General features: G+C 36.4%; 1 protein-coding gene across 3 annotated transcripts in view; it reads right to left on the bottom strand.

Annotated features, from left to right (window-relative positions):
* SAR1B (secretion associated Ras related GTPase 1B) overlaps window positions 1-19,006 on the bottom strand; it is a 35,931-nt gene that overhangs the window by 4,189 nt on the left and 12,736 nt on the right. For all 3 annotated transcript variants that reach the window (XM_072400758.1, XM_072400757.1, XM_072400756.1), the window contains exons 2-5: window positions 15,556-15,631; window positions 8,920-9,039; window positions 7,717-7,782; window positions 7,109-7,212 (exon numbers count right to left, since the gene is read on the bottom strand). In XM_072400758.1, coding sequence (XP_072256859.1) covers window positions 7,109-7,212; window positions 7,717-7,782; window positions 8,920-9,039; window positions 15,556-15,613 — 348 coding nt within the window. In that variant the 5' untranslated portion in view covers window positions 15,614-15,631. The remainder of the gene's footprint in view (window positions 1-7,108; window positions 7,213-7,716; window positions 7,783-8,919; window positions 9,040-15,555; window positions 15,632-19,006) is intronic.

Below are 19,006 nucleotides of genomic sequence, written 5' to 3'. Positions count from 1 at the left end.
CAGTCACTCACACAGACCACCTGTCTGTGTCTCCAGCACAGTCACTCACACAGACCACCTGTCTGTGTCTCCAGCACAGCCCTCCACATGACATCTGTCTGTGTCTCTAGCACATCACATCCCCTGACTGAGCTCCTGACTCTATGTTATATCTCCACACTCAGTGCTTCCTCATCAATTATCTCCCAGGTGAGAGTCCTCCACCTGCCCCTTTACACAGGAGAGGAATCCTGTGCAAATCTATCTGCTCTCTAGTACCTTTCCTGCTGGTTGCCTATAGCGCATACAATACATAAGAATATTGGAGCTGCTAACAGCTAGAACAAACAACTGTTTAATTAAACAAAAGTATAAGCTTTCTACCTTTTCATTTCAAACAAATGTATTTAGCTTACTTACTAATTATACCCTGTAGTGAACAATTTTGTACTGATGTTATTTCTACAGTGGCATATGTTTGTACAATTTTGGCTAACTGGTTAATACTGATGATACCTGATTGTGTATGTTTGATAAAATGTGTACTGATGTCTAAATTCTTTTCTCCTTGTAAAAACCCTAAAACGTTCAATAAAAATTTATGTTTAAAAAACCCAGACCCTTTATTAGGCTCAGGACATTTCTGGATAGGAAATGGTGTGACCCTGTGTGCACCCTCTCCTATCCATTAAAGGTGCTCTGAAATCGGGTTTTCCCAAAAAGGGGACAACAGTGGAAGAGGGTCTCTTACCCACAACATAGTCAGGTGTTGTGGGGGGGCTGTGGGTGGAGATCTTATTTGAAATCTGGAGGTTAAAATAGCCCTAACAGCTCTCTAAAGCTGGAGAGGATACACTTTCATCAGTAAAGCTAGGTGATCCAGCAAATCTGAAAAGGTATTTGCTAGCAAATATTTTAAATCCTGCACCAGAACCAGACCAGGTTTGCTGGATCACCCAGCTTCACTGATGAAAGTGTATCCTCTCCAGCTTCGGAGCGTTTTAATAAATCAGGCCCTACGTTTTATATTGGAAAGGATGCAGTGGAATGCTCCCCATAAAACAGAAAAATGCTGCTTCTTTGTTTCTAATTTTGTATGACATGTATTTTTTTAAATTATAAGAAAATATGGGTTAAAAATAATTAAGTGTGTTATTTACTCATGTTTAACTACTACACCCCCATTAACTGGTTGTTGATTCCATGTACAGGAAATAATGCCCAGCAGGATGCCATTTGTTTGTGTGATATAAAAGGTCAAAACTTACACAGAATAAAAAGAATCTGGAAAAAGGACGGAAGACATGTGGATCATGGGGAGTGGTCCTAAGGCTGAGAACAGTACTGTGCCATGTTTGCACTGTGGTCCCTCTTTGAAAATTTGTCACCTTGGTTGGGGGAGTAATGGTGATGCTTACATAAAAGCTAATCATCCACCCTAGGGCAAGGTGGAGTGGAATGGAGCTTGTAAAAGTGATGCAGACCTTTTATGAAAAACATTTATAAGCATTTATAGCATTTATAAACATGAAATTTCTTTAGCCCCAGAATCTTCCGCATTAAGGAGGTGGGTGAAGTAGGTGCATCACTGTGCAACATCAATGGCAAAGTCGAGTACTTGAAATTCATCAAGAATGGGCTTTCCAATGCCTGACTCTCACAGGAAGAAATGATGAGGCAGGGTGAAATTACACATCCCTCTTGGAAGTGTGGGATGTTGGGGTCAAGAAAATTTTTTCAAAATTTTTTGGTTTAAATTTAATTTTTAATGTACTTTTTAGGCTATTTGTATTAGGGGTGGACGATTGTGCATAGGCATACAATCCAGCTTGCCACTACTTTTTGCGAGTAGTAAGTTTATGGAAATAAATCAGCATATAAAGCATGGCAGTTATACATTCCACATTTTTCCAATCACTATAAATTAATATGCAAACTTTTATATAACAGTCTGTCTATCATATTAAAGTGATTTATTAATTATATTACATGATAGTGACAATTGTAATAATTTTGCTTGGGAAGTCACACCCTTTAACCCTAGAAAACTCTAAATGCTATAACACCAGCCATATCAATTTAACAGAAAAAGTTGACCAGATAGTTGATCTCTAAAATGAGCAAATATTTTAAAACGCAAATAGAATATTTAGAAATTGGAGAATATTTTTAAAATATGATTGCAGTGTGATTTAACACAGAATTCATAATAAATGCATTATTTTAAATCAATACATACTTTTAATGCATTTTCTTGAGCACATTAAAAAAGTTAGCGCTAGAAAAAAAAAAAAACACCTTTAGCATGCATTGTGCCAGGTATTAGGTTTATTCTTGTATGTGATGAAATCACTGTAAAGTAAATACACTTCTCATGAAATGTCAACTGCTAATGCAGACAATTGCCCGAAGTTGATCTCTGTGCAATACATCTCAGTGTATTTAACTTGTTTACAAAATCTAAAAGATTCCCATTCTATCCAAAACCTTTTATAGTGAGAAGTTTTCAGTGCTACATATCACAGAGAATGTAAGATTTCACTACACCTCAAAAAGAGAGGAAAAGGATCATGTGTATCCCTTGAAAAATCCATTACAAGTAGTCACCGGGTTACATACGAGATAGGGACTGTAGGTTTGTTCCTAAGTTGAATTTGTATGTCGGAACAGGTACATTATTTTAATAAATGCAAATATGACAGATGTTCTTCTGAGTTTATATAGGTTAATCACAAAGCAAAAAAAAAAAACTTTACAGAGCCTAGACATTCATTAAGCTGTGCTGTGATATGCAAAAATAAACAATTGCAGAGTTTGTCTTGGTCATTAAAAAGAGACAAGAGCTTGCAGAATAGCAAAAGACTTCTGCAAGTCATGCAAACCGCCAGCTCCCTCCAATCAAGCCTCTGTCCTGCACACGAACAAGCAGGGAAGTCCCGTTCGTATCTAGGAGTCGTCCTTATGTCAGATATCCTTACCTTTGGGACTACCTGTAGTAAGATCTTCCTGCCATAATTAACTTATCTGTTCATGTTGAAATTAATGTTTTAAATGCTAGTACCCCCTTCTGAGCTCCTAATCCTTTAATGCAGTGGTCCCTAATCCCTGGGCCGCAGACCAGTGCCAGTCCATGGCTGGTAAGTTGGGGGCCGCAAATGACAGGAGGCAGAAGCACCAGAAGCTGTAGACAACATGAACAAGGTGGCTTTAATTACATTGCTCTAAAGCTAGTGACAATGTGACGGCAGGAGCGCAACCAGCCGGAGCGCAGGCAGCTCTCCTCACACTGCTTATACAGGAGCTGTTGAGAATAACAGAGCAATGTATGTGGTGTTTACACTTCTCTGCCATTCCCAGCAGCTCTGCCAGCTGACAGCACACAGACTTTCTCTGTGCGGAGCTGCTGAGAATAGCAGAGTAGTGAAAGTTGTACAAACACCAGGCCTGCGAAAAAATTTTATTCTTTGTTACCGGGCCCTGCTGTCAGAAAGGTTGGGGACCAATGCTTTAATGCACTGTCTATTATATGCAAAAGAAAAAAAAACTTTAGGCATAACAGAACATAGCACTGAGCATATGAGTGCATAAAAGACATTTACACTCTTCATAATGCAGTGAAGAAAAAATTAAAAAAAGAGATAACACGAAGAAAAGAGTTTAATGCATCAGGGGCCTGGTTCTCAACCCAAAAAGCTTTGGCATTATTTGCATAGAAGATACATAGATATTAGTGTAAAGGTGCATTCAAGGCACTAAACTGGAAAATTGAGCTGACAAAGGTGCCTTTTATAATACCAGCAGGTGCTTAGGACTCTTTATTTTTTTTATTTTTTTTTTTATTTTTTCCACATCAGGTTTCCTTTAAGTGGACTATCTTGCTTAAATAGTAAGATTTACCTCCAGCAGCATGTGTTTCTAAGCTTCACTACCCAGTTATTTACCCAATCAATGTTTAAAGAATCAATTGGAAAAGTGTGACACCATCACATGGCTCTATATTAGCTGTTAAACTAAAATGGACAGTCAATTCTGGTGCGATAACCTGAATAGCAAAGAAAAATCATGTGATTTTTTTTCCATTACGATTCATAAAGAACACCTATATCTTGAAATCCTATCAATACATTTTATAGACTTGATAGATAATATTAAAATATCAGTATTAAAGGTTTAGAACCCCTTTATGTTTTTCTGCTATCTAGGTTTCTGATAAAGAGAATGACCCTGATGTTTTACCACATGAATGTAAGAGTAACTTTCCAACAGCAACACAGATAGAAAAAAATCTTTTTTCTTTACTAAAATTAGTAAAGTTAGAACCCCTAGTCAGATTCCTGCTTTTCACTGTGTCCCTGTTGCAAAGGTTTTTTCAGCGTAAGCAAATATATTAAGTAAAACCCCAGATAGCAGTGAACAACAAACAGTAGTTCTAATCCTTCCCTACCCTATTGGCTTGACACACACATTTAGTAGTAACTACATAACTATTATCTATCTAGTTTGTACTCACTCACCCTGCTGAACCCAAGCCAAGAAAAACTTTTCCTCTACTTATATAGCAAATATTCCTGTATAAACAGAGCAAGGTCTAAACTTTCGCTTTATTAAGTCGGATATATACAAGACAAACAATAATTGACATTTAAAACATAGGATAAAATCAGAGATCGAGATGTATTTATTCTGATTACATATTTAAATATCAAAGTGGTAAATTGGGAACTAGTGTTTTTTTACTAGTAGCTCTCCTAATGTCACTTGCCAAATCTGTTTTCTTTTTCTAGATTTGGATTGAATGAAAACCTATGCCAGGGCTTCAATTATTTCTGTCTGTGTCAAGTGAGCAGATTTGACTCAACTATTTTCCCTGGTGACCACTGTGACTAGCAGAGAAAAAGAACGCAAAATCAAAAATTTTCGTGCTCATGCCCAGTGCGGGCTTCCATTTTAGCCATAGATTTCAAAGTTAGGATTTGCCTTCACTTAGGAGATTTCTTCCTAATTTTTTGTGGTTTATGACACAAGGGAAAAGGGAATAATGTGATATCTCTTCATTGAGGACACAGACAGCAACCTTAAATTTTAACCCTCCATTAATCTATTCAAAGCTACCAAAAATTTTGATTGTTTGCCAAATTCAAGAATTTACCCTAAAATATCCATCAAGCAACAAAAAGCTACATGCACAAGGTAAGAACAGTAAATATCAAGTATTTATTATCTGTAAAGTATTTGCTAATTTAGATATGCATTTGTGAATTTTATCAACCCTGATTACCTAATATTATTTGTACTCAGTTTTAAGCTGAACTAAAACTACACTAAAAGTACCTAATTTGATATAGTATCAGCTTCTTCTGACCCCCTGTACAGTAGAACCAAGATAGAGAGGGGCAGCATCGGAAGCCTATCGGGTTCTGCTGCACTGGACATAGGCTGATAGGCAACATACTCATAAGGAGGTGTAAGCAGAGTAGCAGATATTATTGAAACATAGTTTAATTAGCAGCCAGAGGGTAAGTCCCAGTGGAGGTTTAGAATCTAGTTATGCTGACTTGTCCGAATCAGAAGGCTAGCTGTAGAAAAATACCATTTTTTGGTAAGGTTTGGTAACTCTCAGTCATGAGAAAAAGAAAGTCCAAGATTTCACATTTTAGGACATAGCAAAAATTCATCTAGTCCATAGCAGGATCTAAAATTGTTTAAATCTAATCTGCATTTGCAGACTTTCCTTTGTTACTGCCGAGATTGAATGAACACCTGTATTGAAGTTGCACCATCTTGATGGCTAAAGATTAAAACCAGGAAGAGTAGTAAAATGAAGATGACATTGCCCCTAATTAAATGAGGATAGATTAGTGTATTTAAAAAAAAGAAATCAATTTTTTGGATAAAGAGTTTAGTTACACTTTACATAAAATCATATTACAAAATTATGTTAAAAGTTTCAGTAATTTAAGAAAACTTCTGTAGGTGATAAGGACAAAAATAAATTATACTGTATTAAGGAAAACCAGACTTATCTAGGCATGGAACCTCAGTGGCTAGGTAAAAGAGGGGCAGACAGTCTTTGACCCCCCCTTATCCATACCAAGCCAAATGTCTTCCCTTAACAATTGTGAGGTAGGGTGTCTGCAGTGGAGGGATAGGACCTCTTCCCCACAACCTGTATCCAAACATGTCATTGGGGTTTGTGAGGGGAATCTTGAAGCACCCTTTAATTTGGGAGACCCAAAAAGCCACCCCTTCACCCAAGGAATTTAGTACACAATATACATGCTAAATGTTTTAAACAATATTTATCCATGTCCCCATGAGTAAGTCCACTTCAATCATGTAATTGAGCAATATAAATCTACATCAACCCTGATCATCAACTACCTATAATGTTAACTGATTATTTTTGTAATGATAAAACAAAGATTACCAGCACTGTGTAAACAGTGCCCCCCTTCCCCCCAAAAACAGCTTTGGGCACATACATACTGGGCAGTGCTTCTATCACTGTATACAGTCAGCACCAGCCACACTTTTCAGGCACAGTGATCTTTAAAAATGAAATTAACATTGCTCAGAACAGCACCATCTCTCCTGCACTGCCAAAACTTTGATTCATTTGTCAGTCCACAAGATGACTCCAGCAGGTGATGGCTGGTGACTGGTCTAGGTAGCCTAGATGTTAATTTGGCCATAGTCATTGGCAGATTCAGCTGACAGCAGAAAAAAATCTTTCCATGGTTAGCTAAACCTGAATACTACAGCATTTTGTAGATACCAATCTGCAGGCATCAATGCTTCACAAAGCAATGAACAAAAAAGCCCACCAAGTGTGGATAATGTTGTGAAACTGCTGACACACCCAATGCAATCTCAATGCACAGTAATTTTTCATTTATTTTCTTTTTATGGCTATAATTAAAATGTAACGTATGTAAATATATGCTTATATGTTGGGAATAATATATTTTAGGCAAACAAATTTTGATGTGCTTTTTCTTTGTTAGGGGTGCACTCTTTAATAAATGTTTATTTGAAAAAATATTTTTAATGCACAGTAAACAAAAAAAAGCAGATGAATCTAACAAGATAGTAGATATGAAGCAGAAAAGTAATTATATTAAATACTTACATCAAGTTCTGCTTTGGATTCAGCAAGCCGATCATGATCAGCACAATCAATGAGAAACACAATACCATTAATGGCAGGAAGGTAGTTTTTCCACACTCTGCGTGCTGCATGAACAAGCAAAACAAAACTTTTTACAGTGCATGGTCCTGGTTGAGAGGAGGTGATGTTATTTGTATCAACATTAGCTAAACCAGTAATGAATGCTACTTATTCCAGCAACTCACAACTGACATAAATCATTCTACATTCTTCGGAGATATTTTTGTTTGTTTCTTGTAAAATGTAATGGCAGAAGAACAAACATCAAGGTTTATTTTTATCAAGAATATCAAAAACAAGCATTTTAGGCCAAGGCCCAAACACATTTAGCAGATTTCTACTGATCAAGACATACACAGGTTGCAGGTCAACCATGTGTGTCATTGAACACATAATATAATATCAACAATGCTGGTTATTCTGGATTTTTTTTTACAGAATGTCTGAATAGTTTCTTTCACCCTCATAAACTAATAAAATATGTAAAATTGAACAGAAATACCTTCCTAACCATAATGACAACTAAAATATCTGATATGCTGCTTCCTGCTACACATGAAATAGCTTACCTTGTGCATGTCCACCTAAATCAAATGTAGTGAATGTCATTCCTGCAATCGTCAGTTCTTCTGATGCTATATAAAAATGAAAGGGAGTTTTATAAGAAAAAAGGACAACTTCACAGGTCTTAGAATATGTGTATCCAAATGTGAATGTTGGATTATTTTGACTAAAAGTATCCAATTGCTACTATTTTGAGCTTGACTGCTGGTATTTTTAGTGGAGATAAAGTATAGACATGTATCTTGTTTATGATCTAGATATTAAATTTATGACTAGATTCTTTTACTGTAACTGTTGACCTAGCAGTTACTGACACTGTCTAATTAGTACTGTGCATAGTAGTCTAAGGAATTTCTGAACAATAATTTGTATATCTCATTAACCTTTCTATGTTTGTGTAAAATTTGTTTCTAGTCTCTCAGTGTTTTTGAGTTAAGAATGTGTCTTTGTTTTAGAATGTGAACTGCCCACCCTTTTCATTATCTGTCTTACCTTGAGCAGCTTCTGAAACTACGCAAGGCTTGAGCCATTTCCAAGACTGCAAAAGAACCTTCATACAAAAGGCTGTTTAAAACATATTGTGACTAGATAATTTTTGAGACCACCACTAGGTGCTACTCCTTATGTACTAGTATTTAGACCTGCCTTACTCAATGTTTTTTTAACATAGGGGAACCCTTGAAATAACTTTAGGGTTTTTCAGGGAATCCATGCTATAATTACCATATCCACAATTCACAGTACGTTAGTGTGATTAGTGGGAAGAATGCTCTTGCTGGCCAGTGGGAAGAATGTCACTGAATGTAAACTGATATGAGAGGCACAAACAGCTCGTTGCTCAGAGAACTCCTAGAAACCTCTGGAGGAACCTCAGAGTTCTGTGGAACCCTGGTTGAGAAACACTGATTTGGACTATAGAAGTACAGACACAACCATTTTTCATTCAGAATTCATTGAAATGGCACTTTGCTAAATTGTATTATCCACATGTGAATAAATCTAAATACATTTTGGACACCCCATCACCTGTTTATCATTAGCAGGCTTTTTTGATACTAAAAATATGGGGATATAAAGGATGCAAACACTATGGCATGTTATCAAACCAAGAATTATTGTACTACCAGTAGCCTTTGGAATATGTATTATGGAAACACTCCTTAAAATGCAATTGTCATAACTGCAAAGTAATCAATAAAAATACTCACTTGGATGAAGTGTAGGAACATATTGACCCATTCTTCCATCTTTAAGCATTTGAAGCAATGTGGTTTTTCCAGCATTGTCCAATCCTAAAAATACTAGTTTTCCATTTTTCTTAAATAAACCTAAAAACAAAAAAAAAACACGTGAGTTTAAGTTGTAAACATTTTAAAACCGATACAATAATGAAATAATAACAAGAACCCATTTTAACAGTAAGTTTACATATTAGGTTTAAAATAAAAATACAAAAACAAAGCAGAAATGGTTATGGTAGTCCCAAGCAACCAAATGTGGCCAAAAACCTGGGAATCTGACACTGCACAGACATACTATGATGAGTAATGAAAAATAAAGTACACCCTCTTCAATTTCAAGGTACTATATATCAGGACATTATAAAAAATCATCTGGTCCTTAGCCGGTTCTACATTTATTTAAATCTAACCTCAGGTGTGAAACAATACACAACAAATTGCATGTGATTTTTTATGTAGGGAATATTAGCTTTGGGACCAAAAAAATTCATCAAATTCATGATAGACAGCGGTTGCCAAGCCTATATGTAGTAGGTAGCACACAAAAAGAGAAAGAGTGCAAGACGGCTTTTTTGTGGCAACAAAAACATTTTTTACTAAAAACATCATAACAGTAAACTTGGCTAACAGACCCCAACAACATTAAGTGTTGCCATCTAAGGATATTAATTTATAATCAGCACAATACAATCTCAGAAAATGGTCAGAATATTTATGTATAAAAAAAACAAAGCCAAAATAGAGAAGCCATGTGTGAAAAACTAAGTAGACCCCATGATTCAATAACTTGTAGAACCACTTTTAGCAGCAAACACTTCAGAGAATTACTTTTCGTATGACTTTATCAGCCTGTCATTTCATTGTGAAGTAATTTTAGTACACTTCTCTTTAAAATGTTGTTTAGGTAATTGAGGTTTGAAGGGTTAATTTATGTATAATTTTAAGTCCTGCCACAGCAATTCAATTGGTTTGATGTATGGACTGACTGAGCCATTACAACACCTTTCCTTCTCAGCCATTCTGTTGTAGATTTGCTGGTATGCTTGAGATCATTGTCCTGTTGATCCAAAGCTGGGCACAGCCAGACTGATGGCCCCACATTTGACTCTAGATTACTTTAGTATACAGAAGTGGTAATTGTTGTCTCATTGGGCCTGATTTATTAAAGCTCTCCAAGGCTGGAGAGGATACACTTTCATTAGTGAAGCTGGGTGATGCAGCAAACCTGGAATGGATTTCTTCAAAGTCATTTGCTGTTTGCTATGAAAAGTTTTGAATCCTGGACCAGATTCATTCTGGATGGATCACCCAGCTTCACTGATAAAAGTGTATTCTCTCCAGCCTTGGAGAGCTTTAATAAAGCAGGCACAGTGACTGCAAAGTTCCAAGGTGGCTGCAAAACAACCCAAAATGATCACCCCCTCTACCAATCTCCAATAGTTGGTATAAAGTGTTTGAGCTATTATTCTGTATTTGTTCATACATCTCTACTTTTTTGTCTGTGCAAAGGACATTGTTCTAGAAGCACTCTGGCATCTTGTTCAGATTAAACTTTGCATACTCATAGTGTTGTCATGCTCCCTTTAAAAGAGCATATATTGTATATGGTATATATAGTCATACTTGTACAATATTTTTCTAATTGTACTGTCATGAACCCATTTAACGTTATCTGAGATGTAGCTCTGAGGAAATTTGGCAACTGTCATGAATGTTTTCTACTTTTGAATAATCTTACTTGCTGTAGAAAAATGGCCTTCAAATTGTTTAGAAATTATCATATAACCCTTCCCAGATTGATGGACAGCAATTGCTTTTCCAAGATCATTGTTGATGTGTTTCCTCCTTGGCATTGTGTTAACATACACCTGAATGTTGCAGACCAGCAAACAGCCAAAACTTCTGCTTTTTTAGAGGTTGCCAGACTGGTTGATGACTGTTCATTTTTTTGCAAAAACTCACAAGCATTATAATATTGTGACACAAAATTAAGGAATATAAACACAAATGATCACACTATGCATTAATGCATTACTTATCCATGAACATATTTACAGATGGATCATGCCTGTTTGTCAAGAATGTCACAAGCTGAACTAATAGCTGTTTACTAAAATCAATCACATGCTCAAAGTAAAAATCCCAATAAAGCGTTCCCAGTACAATAGGGTTACTCATTATGGAGGTGTTTCATCAAACATAAAAAATCTTTCTGTCATGCTTATTATATTTAATTTAACTTCAATACATGCCTCACTGAATACAGTATGACTGAATTTAAATTATTTGCTATTGATTTTCAAACTGTAACTCATGTAAGAAATGAAAATGTTATTTTTGCACACTCTAATGTATGTGTGTCTGTGGGGGGGGTTACAATCACTTTTGGTTAGTCTTAGTGTACAGATCCTTAATGTGCAAAATTAGGTATTTCAGTATTAAGCAAAAGTAAACTGAAAATAAAAGATGTTTACATTGAAATCCCAAGTCTTTTTTGTTTATTTTAGATAAAATATGGGGAAATAAAACTTTTTATTAATGTTTATTACTGTAGAGAGATGTTTTCTCACAAGAACTAGGAAAAATGTGGTGACAGGAAGATGCATATAGCAATAAAACATGCCAGAGATTAAAACCCTTTCACACTTTATAAAAAGGTGGCTTTGTTCCTGTCTCCCCATTGGAAAGATTATTTTTACCCCCTGACAAGAAGCACTGTAAATTGTGATCCTCTGATATAGTTTGCGCATTATTTTTAACAATTATATTGTTAAAAGTCATTAAAAAATCATGTCATTATGATGTGTTATTTTAACATACTTTTAATAAGTTGCTTTGCATCGATGTGTTTTTTTGTCTAGTGAAAAAAGGAATCCATAAGAATTAGATATTAAATTACCAGTACACCTATGAAATGACTTACCTTTAATAAGCTGTGTGTGTGTGTGTTTTAGTACAATTATGATAAGGTGCCAATAATTTTGTCCAGGCCATTTTTGATGCTTTGTGTGGAATGTCTCAGATTTTTTTTTCAGCTTTTTTGCGTTCTTTCAGTACCAACAAAAAAATACACATGACAATACCAAAACATTTATAATTGCAATTTTCTGGGAGAAGTGGTGACAATGCAAGGGTGCCAATATTTTTGGCCATGATTGTATATTTATTTTAATATTCTTCTTATATAGTTAAACCCATCCAAAAATAAAAACAACTCAACCAAGCTCCTCACTTTTGCAATATCATATGTAAACCAAAACCTCATTACACAGATTTATTTTTTACTAGCCACCTCATTTTTGGATTTAGTTTATTTACTACTACCTGGGACTGTTCTTATGGTGATATAACTCCCTGTTCACTAGACAGTGAGGAGAAATCTGTTTCAGGGGCACAGACAACAGTAAAGAAATATTTTTTACTCTGCAATAAAAACAAAATTTATTTGGGTCTTGGAAAATTAGAAAAGAAAGAGGTTTGAGGCTCGTGGTTTTTCATTCAAAAGTAACTTGTGTATTTATTAAATACATATTACAGGTACACATATATACAGTATTTACCTCTGTCCTGTTAACACATCACAAGGCAGGGGTTTAGCATACTATACAATATTTTTCTGGCAATATTTACAGATTATAAACACAAAAAAAATTGATTTTTTTACTGTATCGTATCACGTGAGAATCTGACGCGTTTCGCCTCGATGGGCTTCTTCGGGGATAGCTTTTAAAAGCGTACTGAACGATCTGTGTGTACGTATAAAAATGTGTAATATATAATAACATATGACATACATTAGAAAATATCATGGTATCCGTTGTCGCTCATTATCCAATAGTTGTTTGTGATATACAATCTGTTCAATACCATCTTTTTTTTATTTTTTTTTTTAATTGTTCTTTATAATAGTGTAAGGCAACAAGATATATAGAAAATGGATATATAGAACTGTTACTTACGTACCCGTCACTTGAATAGTAACCCAAAACTAGTCACAGTAGGCACAAAGCATAAAAACAATCCTAACGTTCTAATGATCTTGATAAAAGACTCCTACAACTGGAGACTAAATAGGAATAGTAATTCTCAAAGCAACGTTTCCACCAGGTTTAAATGAGGCAGTAATCTATAAGTCGTTCCTTTAATTGATACAGGTTAACCTACCATTACTTTTTCATTTTATTATCCCTCTTGAACCAGGCCAATTGGTCATCACGTTTCCATTCTTAACAAAATACCTCTACTATTCTTATTCAGATGAAAAAACAAGATATTAGCTTCTCTCATATCACCCTCATTTTACAGTGTGTACATATATACACACATTTGCAATGCACCTTGCATCCTGCATATACAGTTACATGAATAGATCCATAACTATGATATAGGATTATAATTCTATATCACTTTATTAAACATGTATGTATGGATTTTCAAATATCCAGTAATATGGCATTGAATTGTTGTTTTCTTGCTTTGAGTATACTCTATATGACTTTGCTACCTTTATTCGGTATCTATATTGTTTTATGTTGTTTCACATGTATGATGATTGAACTGGTGCTTTTAGTGAAAAATATAAATACTATACAATAATATACTGTTAAATGCTAAATTTAAATAACCAATAAGTTGTTATATTACCATCCACCCATCAAATCTAATGAATCCCCTTGCTGAGCTTTGGAGCTTGCAGGGGACGGGAGCGCCGCTACTATATGGCGCTTGTAACTGATGTGAATTTCCTTCTGCACTGGACGACTTTTTCCCCGTAAGACTGAATTATTATAGAATTTTACAGTTTCACTCTACTTCAATTACTATAGAGGTTTGCAGCATTCTTTTATGCCCTTATATGCCTAGCTTACTTACAATATACTTCCACAGTGCAAATTCCACAGCTGTGATCCTACTGAGATCCATTTATGCATTTTTTATCTTCACTGTGACTAGTTTTGGGTTACTATTCAAGTGATGGGTACATAAGTAACAGTTCTATATACCCATTTTGTATATATCTTGTTGCCTTACACTATTATAAAGAACATTTTTTTTTAGAAAAATAAGATGGTGTTGAATAGATTGTATATCACAAACCACTATTGGATAATGAGCAACAACGTGTACCATGATATTTTCTATGTGATATGTGTTCATGATATGTATCCCATATGTTAATATATTACTTATATTACGCATCTTTATATGTACACAAAGACCGTTCAGCACACTTTTAAAACCTACCCCTGAAGAAGCCCATCAAGGCCAAATGCGTCAGATTCTCATGCAATACGATACAGTAAAAAAAAAATATCAATTTGTTTTTTGTTCATAATCTGTACACATTGCCAGAAAAATATTGTATAGTATGCTAAACCCCTGCTCTGTGATGTGTTAACAGGACATAGATAAATACTGTATATATGTGTACCTGTATGATGTATTTAATGAATACACAAGTTACTTTTAAATGAAAAACCAGAAGCCTTAAACCTCTTTCTTTCCCTTCACTTATTCACAGGTTCCTCCTCAACCTGTAAATGGAAGTGAAAACAAATGCAGCACCATGAGGAGCTCATTTATCTGTCTCTCTGCACTGTCCTTCTGTCAAAATGCTTTTTGCATTGCTACACAGGTAGCTTTTTTTACTGCTTTCCCATCCTCCATTCTGCACAGAATGAACATTGGACAGTAATAAGCTGATTCCAAGTCAGATTTAGATACTTGCACTGACATTAAAAAGTAATGATTGCATTGTTGAAAGAAGTAGAAAAGAGACATTTTTAATCAAGGTCAAGGCAGAGGTTGTAGGCACATTAGATGTTGGTAACTTTACTATAGTATCCTATTTTTTACCACTAAACTACTTGCATTGTATGATATCTAAACATGGCCAACAGCAACAATTGCATACTATACGATATGCCTACACAACCTATGCATTGTAAAAACCACAATAGTGACTCATTCTATTTTAAAGGTCACACTCTTTAAGACTGTCCATTGTTAATATAACACAAATATATCAATATCACATGGTAATATATTGTATATGTGCTGCTTAAAGCTATAAAACAATGAATTAGTTGAAGCCAAACACTACTCCCTTAGAGGTTAATGTAGTTTTGCCACCACTTAAAACAATTGCATATAAAACAATTAAGAAGCAATAATACTAACATGCATAATTTTACCTGCATTATTTTTGCTTTTGACATAGCAAATCTGTCAAAGTGGACTTCAGCCATTTGGTCTACTATAGATGTTCTCAAAGAGCATAAATGCAGAAAGTAAGTCAAACACACAAACTAATTTCACAACTAAAATCTGTCTTCATTAAATTAAATAGATTTAAATTAATTTATATAATTAAATTGTATTCATCTGAATAAATCTTTTTACTGATATGAGTACAGTGAGCTAAGTTTGCCTCGGTTAAATTACAATTGTGGTGTGCATTAGTTAATAATGTCATAAAAGTGCTTACATTTATTGACATAGAACGTTTTTTTATTCTAAAACTTTACATATTGCATTTACATAACAAGCAATTCCCATCTGTCATTTTAGCATTACACATGACTTATTGTCAATCAGCCTTACCTAAAAATTGCAGCACACTGCTGAAACCACTGGAGATCCAGCTAAACAGGAAGGACATATCTAGAAGTTATTATTCCTAAAAGAAAAACAAAAAACAAAATAATACTTGGTGTATAACGTTCTGCCGATTATAGACGGTCAAATGTGTGACTGAAACAGAAACAGAAAACAAATAAATATGTCTTTTATTGTCTGGGCAAAGAACAGTGAGCTTATTCTACTTCAGATAATACTGGTGAAATTAAAGCTGAACTTTGGTCAGCACCTTAAAAGTCCACTAAAACCTCCCTCTCCTCCCCATGTAGTGTTCCTTTGTACTTAGTTACCTTGACCCTGTACTGTGTAATTCCTCTATATAATTAATGTGATGTGTTTACAGGGATGCAAAAAGATCTATCCTTAGGCACCAGAGGGAGTCCAAAGTCTCTGCCAGCCTGTGTTACCAGTGACCAATAAGAGGCTGGGGTGTGCAGGGAGGACAGAGATGGATATCTCCAATGCTGCAATAGTCCTGGTTATCTCCAGTGCCATACATGGTTTTCATACGCTGAAAGAATTATTGAAATCAGAAAAAAACTCTCTACTGTGTTAACACTGAACTGTGGGCAAACCTTGTCCCCCGCCTTCTTATACAGATGCTAAACATTTCTTCTAGTTTTTAATATTTGCTGACAGCACAATAAATCACAAACCTTAGATTCATTTTATCATGTCTGTGCTTATGTAGTCACTACTTTGTGACTTCACCAAGTGTAGGTTTAGTGGAAATCTGTGTGAAATAAACACTACAAAGGTCAAATAGTAAGCATCAGCAAGGACAATGGATTTCTCAGCTCACAGCACTACCTCTCACACGCAGTATCAGCACACACACTGTCCTTTACAGACTACATATGAATGTAGGCCACCCATCAGGACTATCTTTTAACCCTGTTAGTCTATCAGATAAGAAAAAAGAAAGCTGAGGATAGTGTGTAAAGGGATATGAGACTACAGTAGACCCTGGAGCTAAGACTGGCCTGTCATACGAACAACTTGAGTTACTACCAAAATGTTTTTTTTTTTAACTTAATACCAAAGTCTCTATTTATGAATGGAATACCAGCAGAGGCTAACATGTGCGGTTGAAGAAGACCCAACATTACATGCGTGCCTTACAGTCAGTCTGAGCCCAATACACGTGTTTTGTTCAGTGTCAGTGATTTATATAAATAATAAATCAATTAATTTCACTAATTGCTATGAAAATGGCCCCCCAAAAAATAAGGAAACTAGTATTGCTATAGGTGTTACTCAAATTAGTAAGTCTCAATCAAATCTCAATCAGTTAGATGAGGTAAAAAGTTTTATTATTATTATATAATATTGTGGATTAACGAAAGGCAGATGGCAGGTGATGCCCTGTCTGAGTCTATAATTTGTTAAAAAGCTAGGCTTATAAATGCAGATCTTGTAAAGGATAAGTCATCAATGAGTGATAATGGTGAAACATTTTGTGCCAGTAAGGGGTAGTTTCACAATTTTAAAGCAAGAACTGGGGTTAAAAGCGTAGCTAGGCATGGGTAATTAGCCAGTGCTGATAAAAAGGCTGCTGAACATTACATACACCACTTCGAAATGATGACACAGAGAAATGGCTTTTGCTCTCATCAAATTTTCAACTGTGACGAAACTGGGCTTTTCTGAAAGAAAATGCCCAGGAGAACATACATTACCCAGAAGGAGAATAAATTGCCAGGCCACAAGCCTATGAAGAATAAGCTATTGCTATGTGCCAATGTGAGTGGTGACCTCAAGATAAAGCCTCCCTTGGTTTATCACTCTAAGACCCCTAGAGTACCTAGAAAACATAACATCATGAAGGATAGGATAGGGGTCATGTGGGGATCCAATGCAAAAGCCTGGGTAACAAAAGTACTTTTTCTTGAGTTAATCAGGGAGGTTTTCTCTCCAATTGTTTAGAAATAGAGAGCAAAGGCTTACCACTCAAGGCTCTCCTCATCAATACTCCTGCCCACCAACAAGACTTGGAAGAAGAAATGGCTGAAGAATTCTCATGGCTCACAGTAGAGTTCTTCCCACCTATTACAACTCCTCTACTGCAGCCTATGAGCCAGCAGGTTATAGTTAACTTTATGAAGCTATACACCAACTGTTCCATAAGGGCTTTCAGATTTTCTCAGACATGGATTTAAGACTTACAGAGCTCTGGAAGGAACCTTACAACATCCTTTCCTGTGTGGGGTGAAATCAGAAATACTGGGCCAATGTCTCTCTAAGGGCACTGAGATCTGCCTGGAAGAAAGTGTGGCCTAAAAGAGAAGAGGCTTTGAAGGTTTTGTAGAGGAGCTTGAGCCTGCAACTGACCCTGTGGTTGATGACATTCTCAATATAGCGAAGTTCATAGGCTTACAGGTAGACAGTGGTGGTGTTAAGGAACTGGTGGAGAAACACTCAGGGAGGACCAACAATCCTCAAATCCTCAAATATCCTCAAATTCTGAAAAAAGGCCCATCCAGACAGAGAAAAAGCCAATCATTGCATTCACTTGTTTAATGGTAATATCATGGTATATTACAGAACAGTGTTAAAGAAAAGACAGAAACAGACAACTTTGGATCAGTTTTTAGTTTGGAAAATGTTGAGATCTAGTGAGCCAGAAGCAGATCCTAGTGGGCCACAGACTCTCCCAAGGACTGAAAGGACACCTGACGCAGATCCCCGCAAATTTAGGGGATCTGTGCCTCATTCTGGCTCACCCACTTTGCACTTCCCTGCTGCCGGCACCAACTCTGCTTCTGGATCCAACTCCCTACCCACTTCCTGGTCCAGGTCATGTGACTCTCAATCAGCTGCTGCTTCACCTCAGAGGACTAGAGGGTTCTGCAGACACACTGGAGGTAGGCATGTGAAAAACATCTGAGACTGTCTCTTCACCAGCACTCCCTCTGCTGGTGGGTTTGGAGTCTGCGGTTCACATGACTCATCACATGACATCCCCTTTTTAACAAAATTGGCTGGCAACAGAAAGTTGCCTGGACAGGGAGTTTCTATTGGTTTTGCTCTCAGGTTTGCACTGCTCCAGTTTGTGCCTCATGTTTCCTGACTATTCCTGATTGCTGCCTGCCCTGACCTTTGGCTTGTCTGATCATTCTCTGGCTCTGGCACTACATTTTGTTCCTGCTAGTTAGCAGTCACCTGCCTTGGCAGGCACAGGGGCTGCAACCAGGCAGCAACTCGCTGCACAACATCCTCACCTCTGGAGGCTCTGGAGAAGACCGAGCAGTTACTTAGACTCTGCACCCGTGCATCTCCCCCCCCCCCCTACTGGGATGGTGACACAGAGCCCCTGATTCATCATTGAAATCCGCGATCGCGGGAAGCGCGATAATACGCGCGACCCGCGATCGCGGATTACCGCGGTCCGGGACTCGAGTGCGCGCGTCCACTC

This window comes from Pyxicephalus adspersus, chromosome 2, assembly GCF_032062135.1.
Source record: "Pyxicephalus adspersus chromosome 2, UCB_Pads_2.0, whole genome shotgun sequence".
NCBI lineage: Eukaryota > Metazoa > Chordata > Amphibia > Anura > Pyxicephalidae > Pyxicephalus > Pyxicephalus adspersus.
The sequence above is the reverse complement of the archived record's forward strand: the minus strand, read 5'-3'. Positions and strand labels throughout refer to the sequence as shown.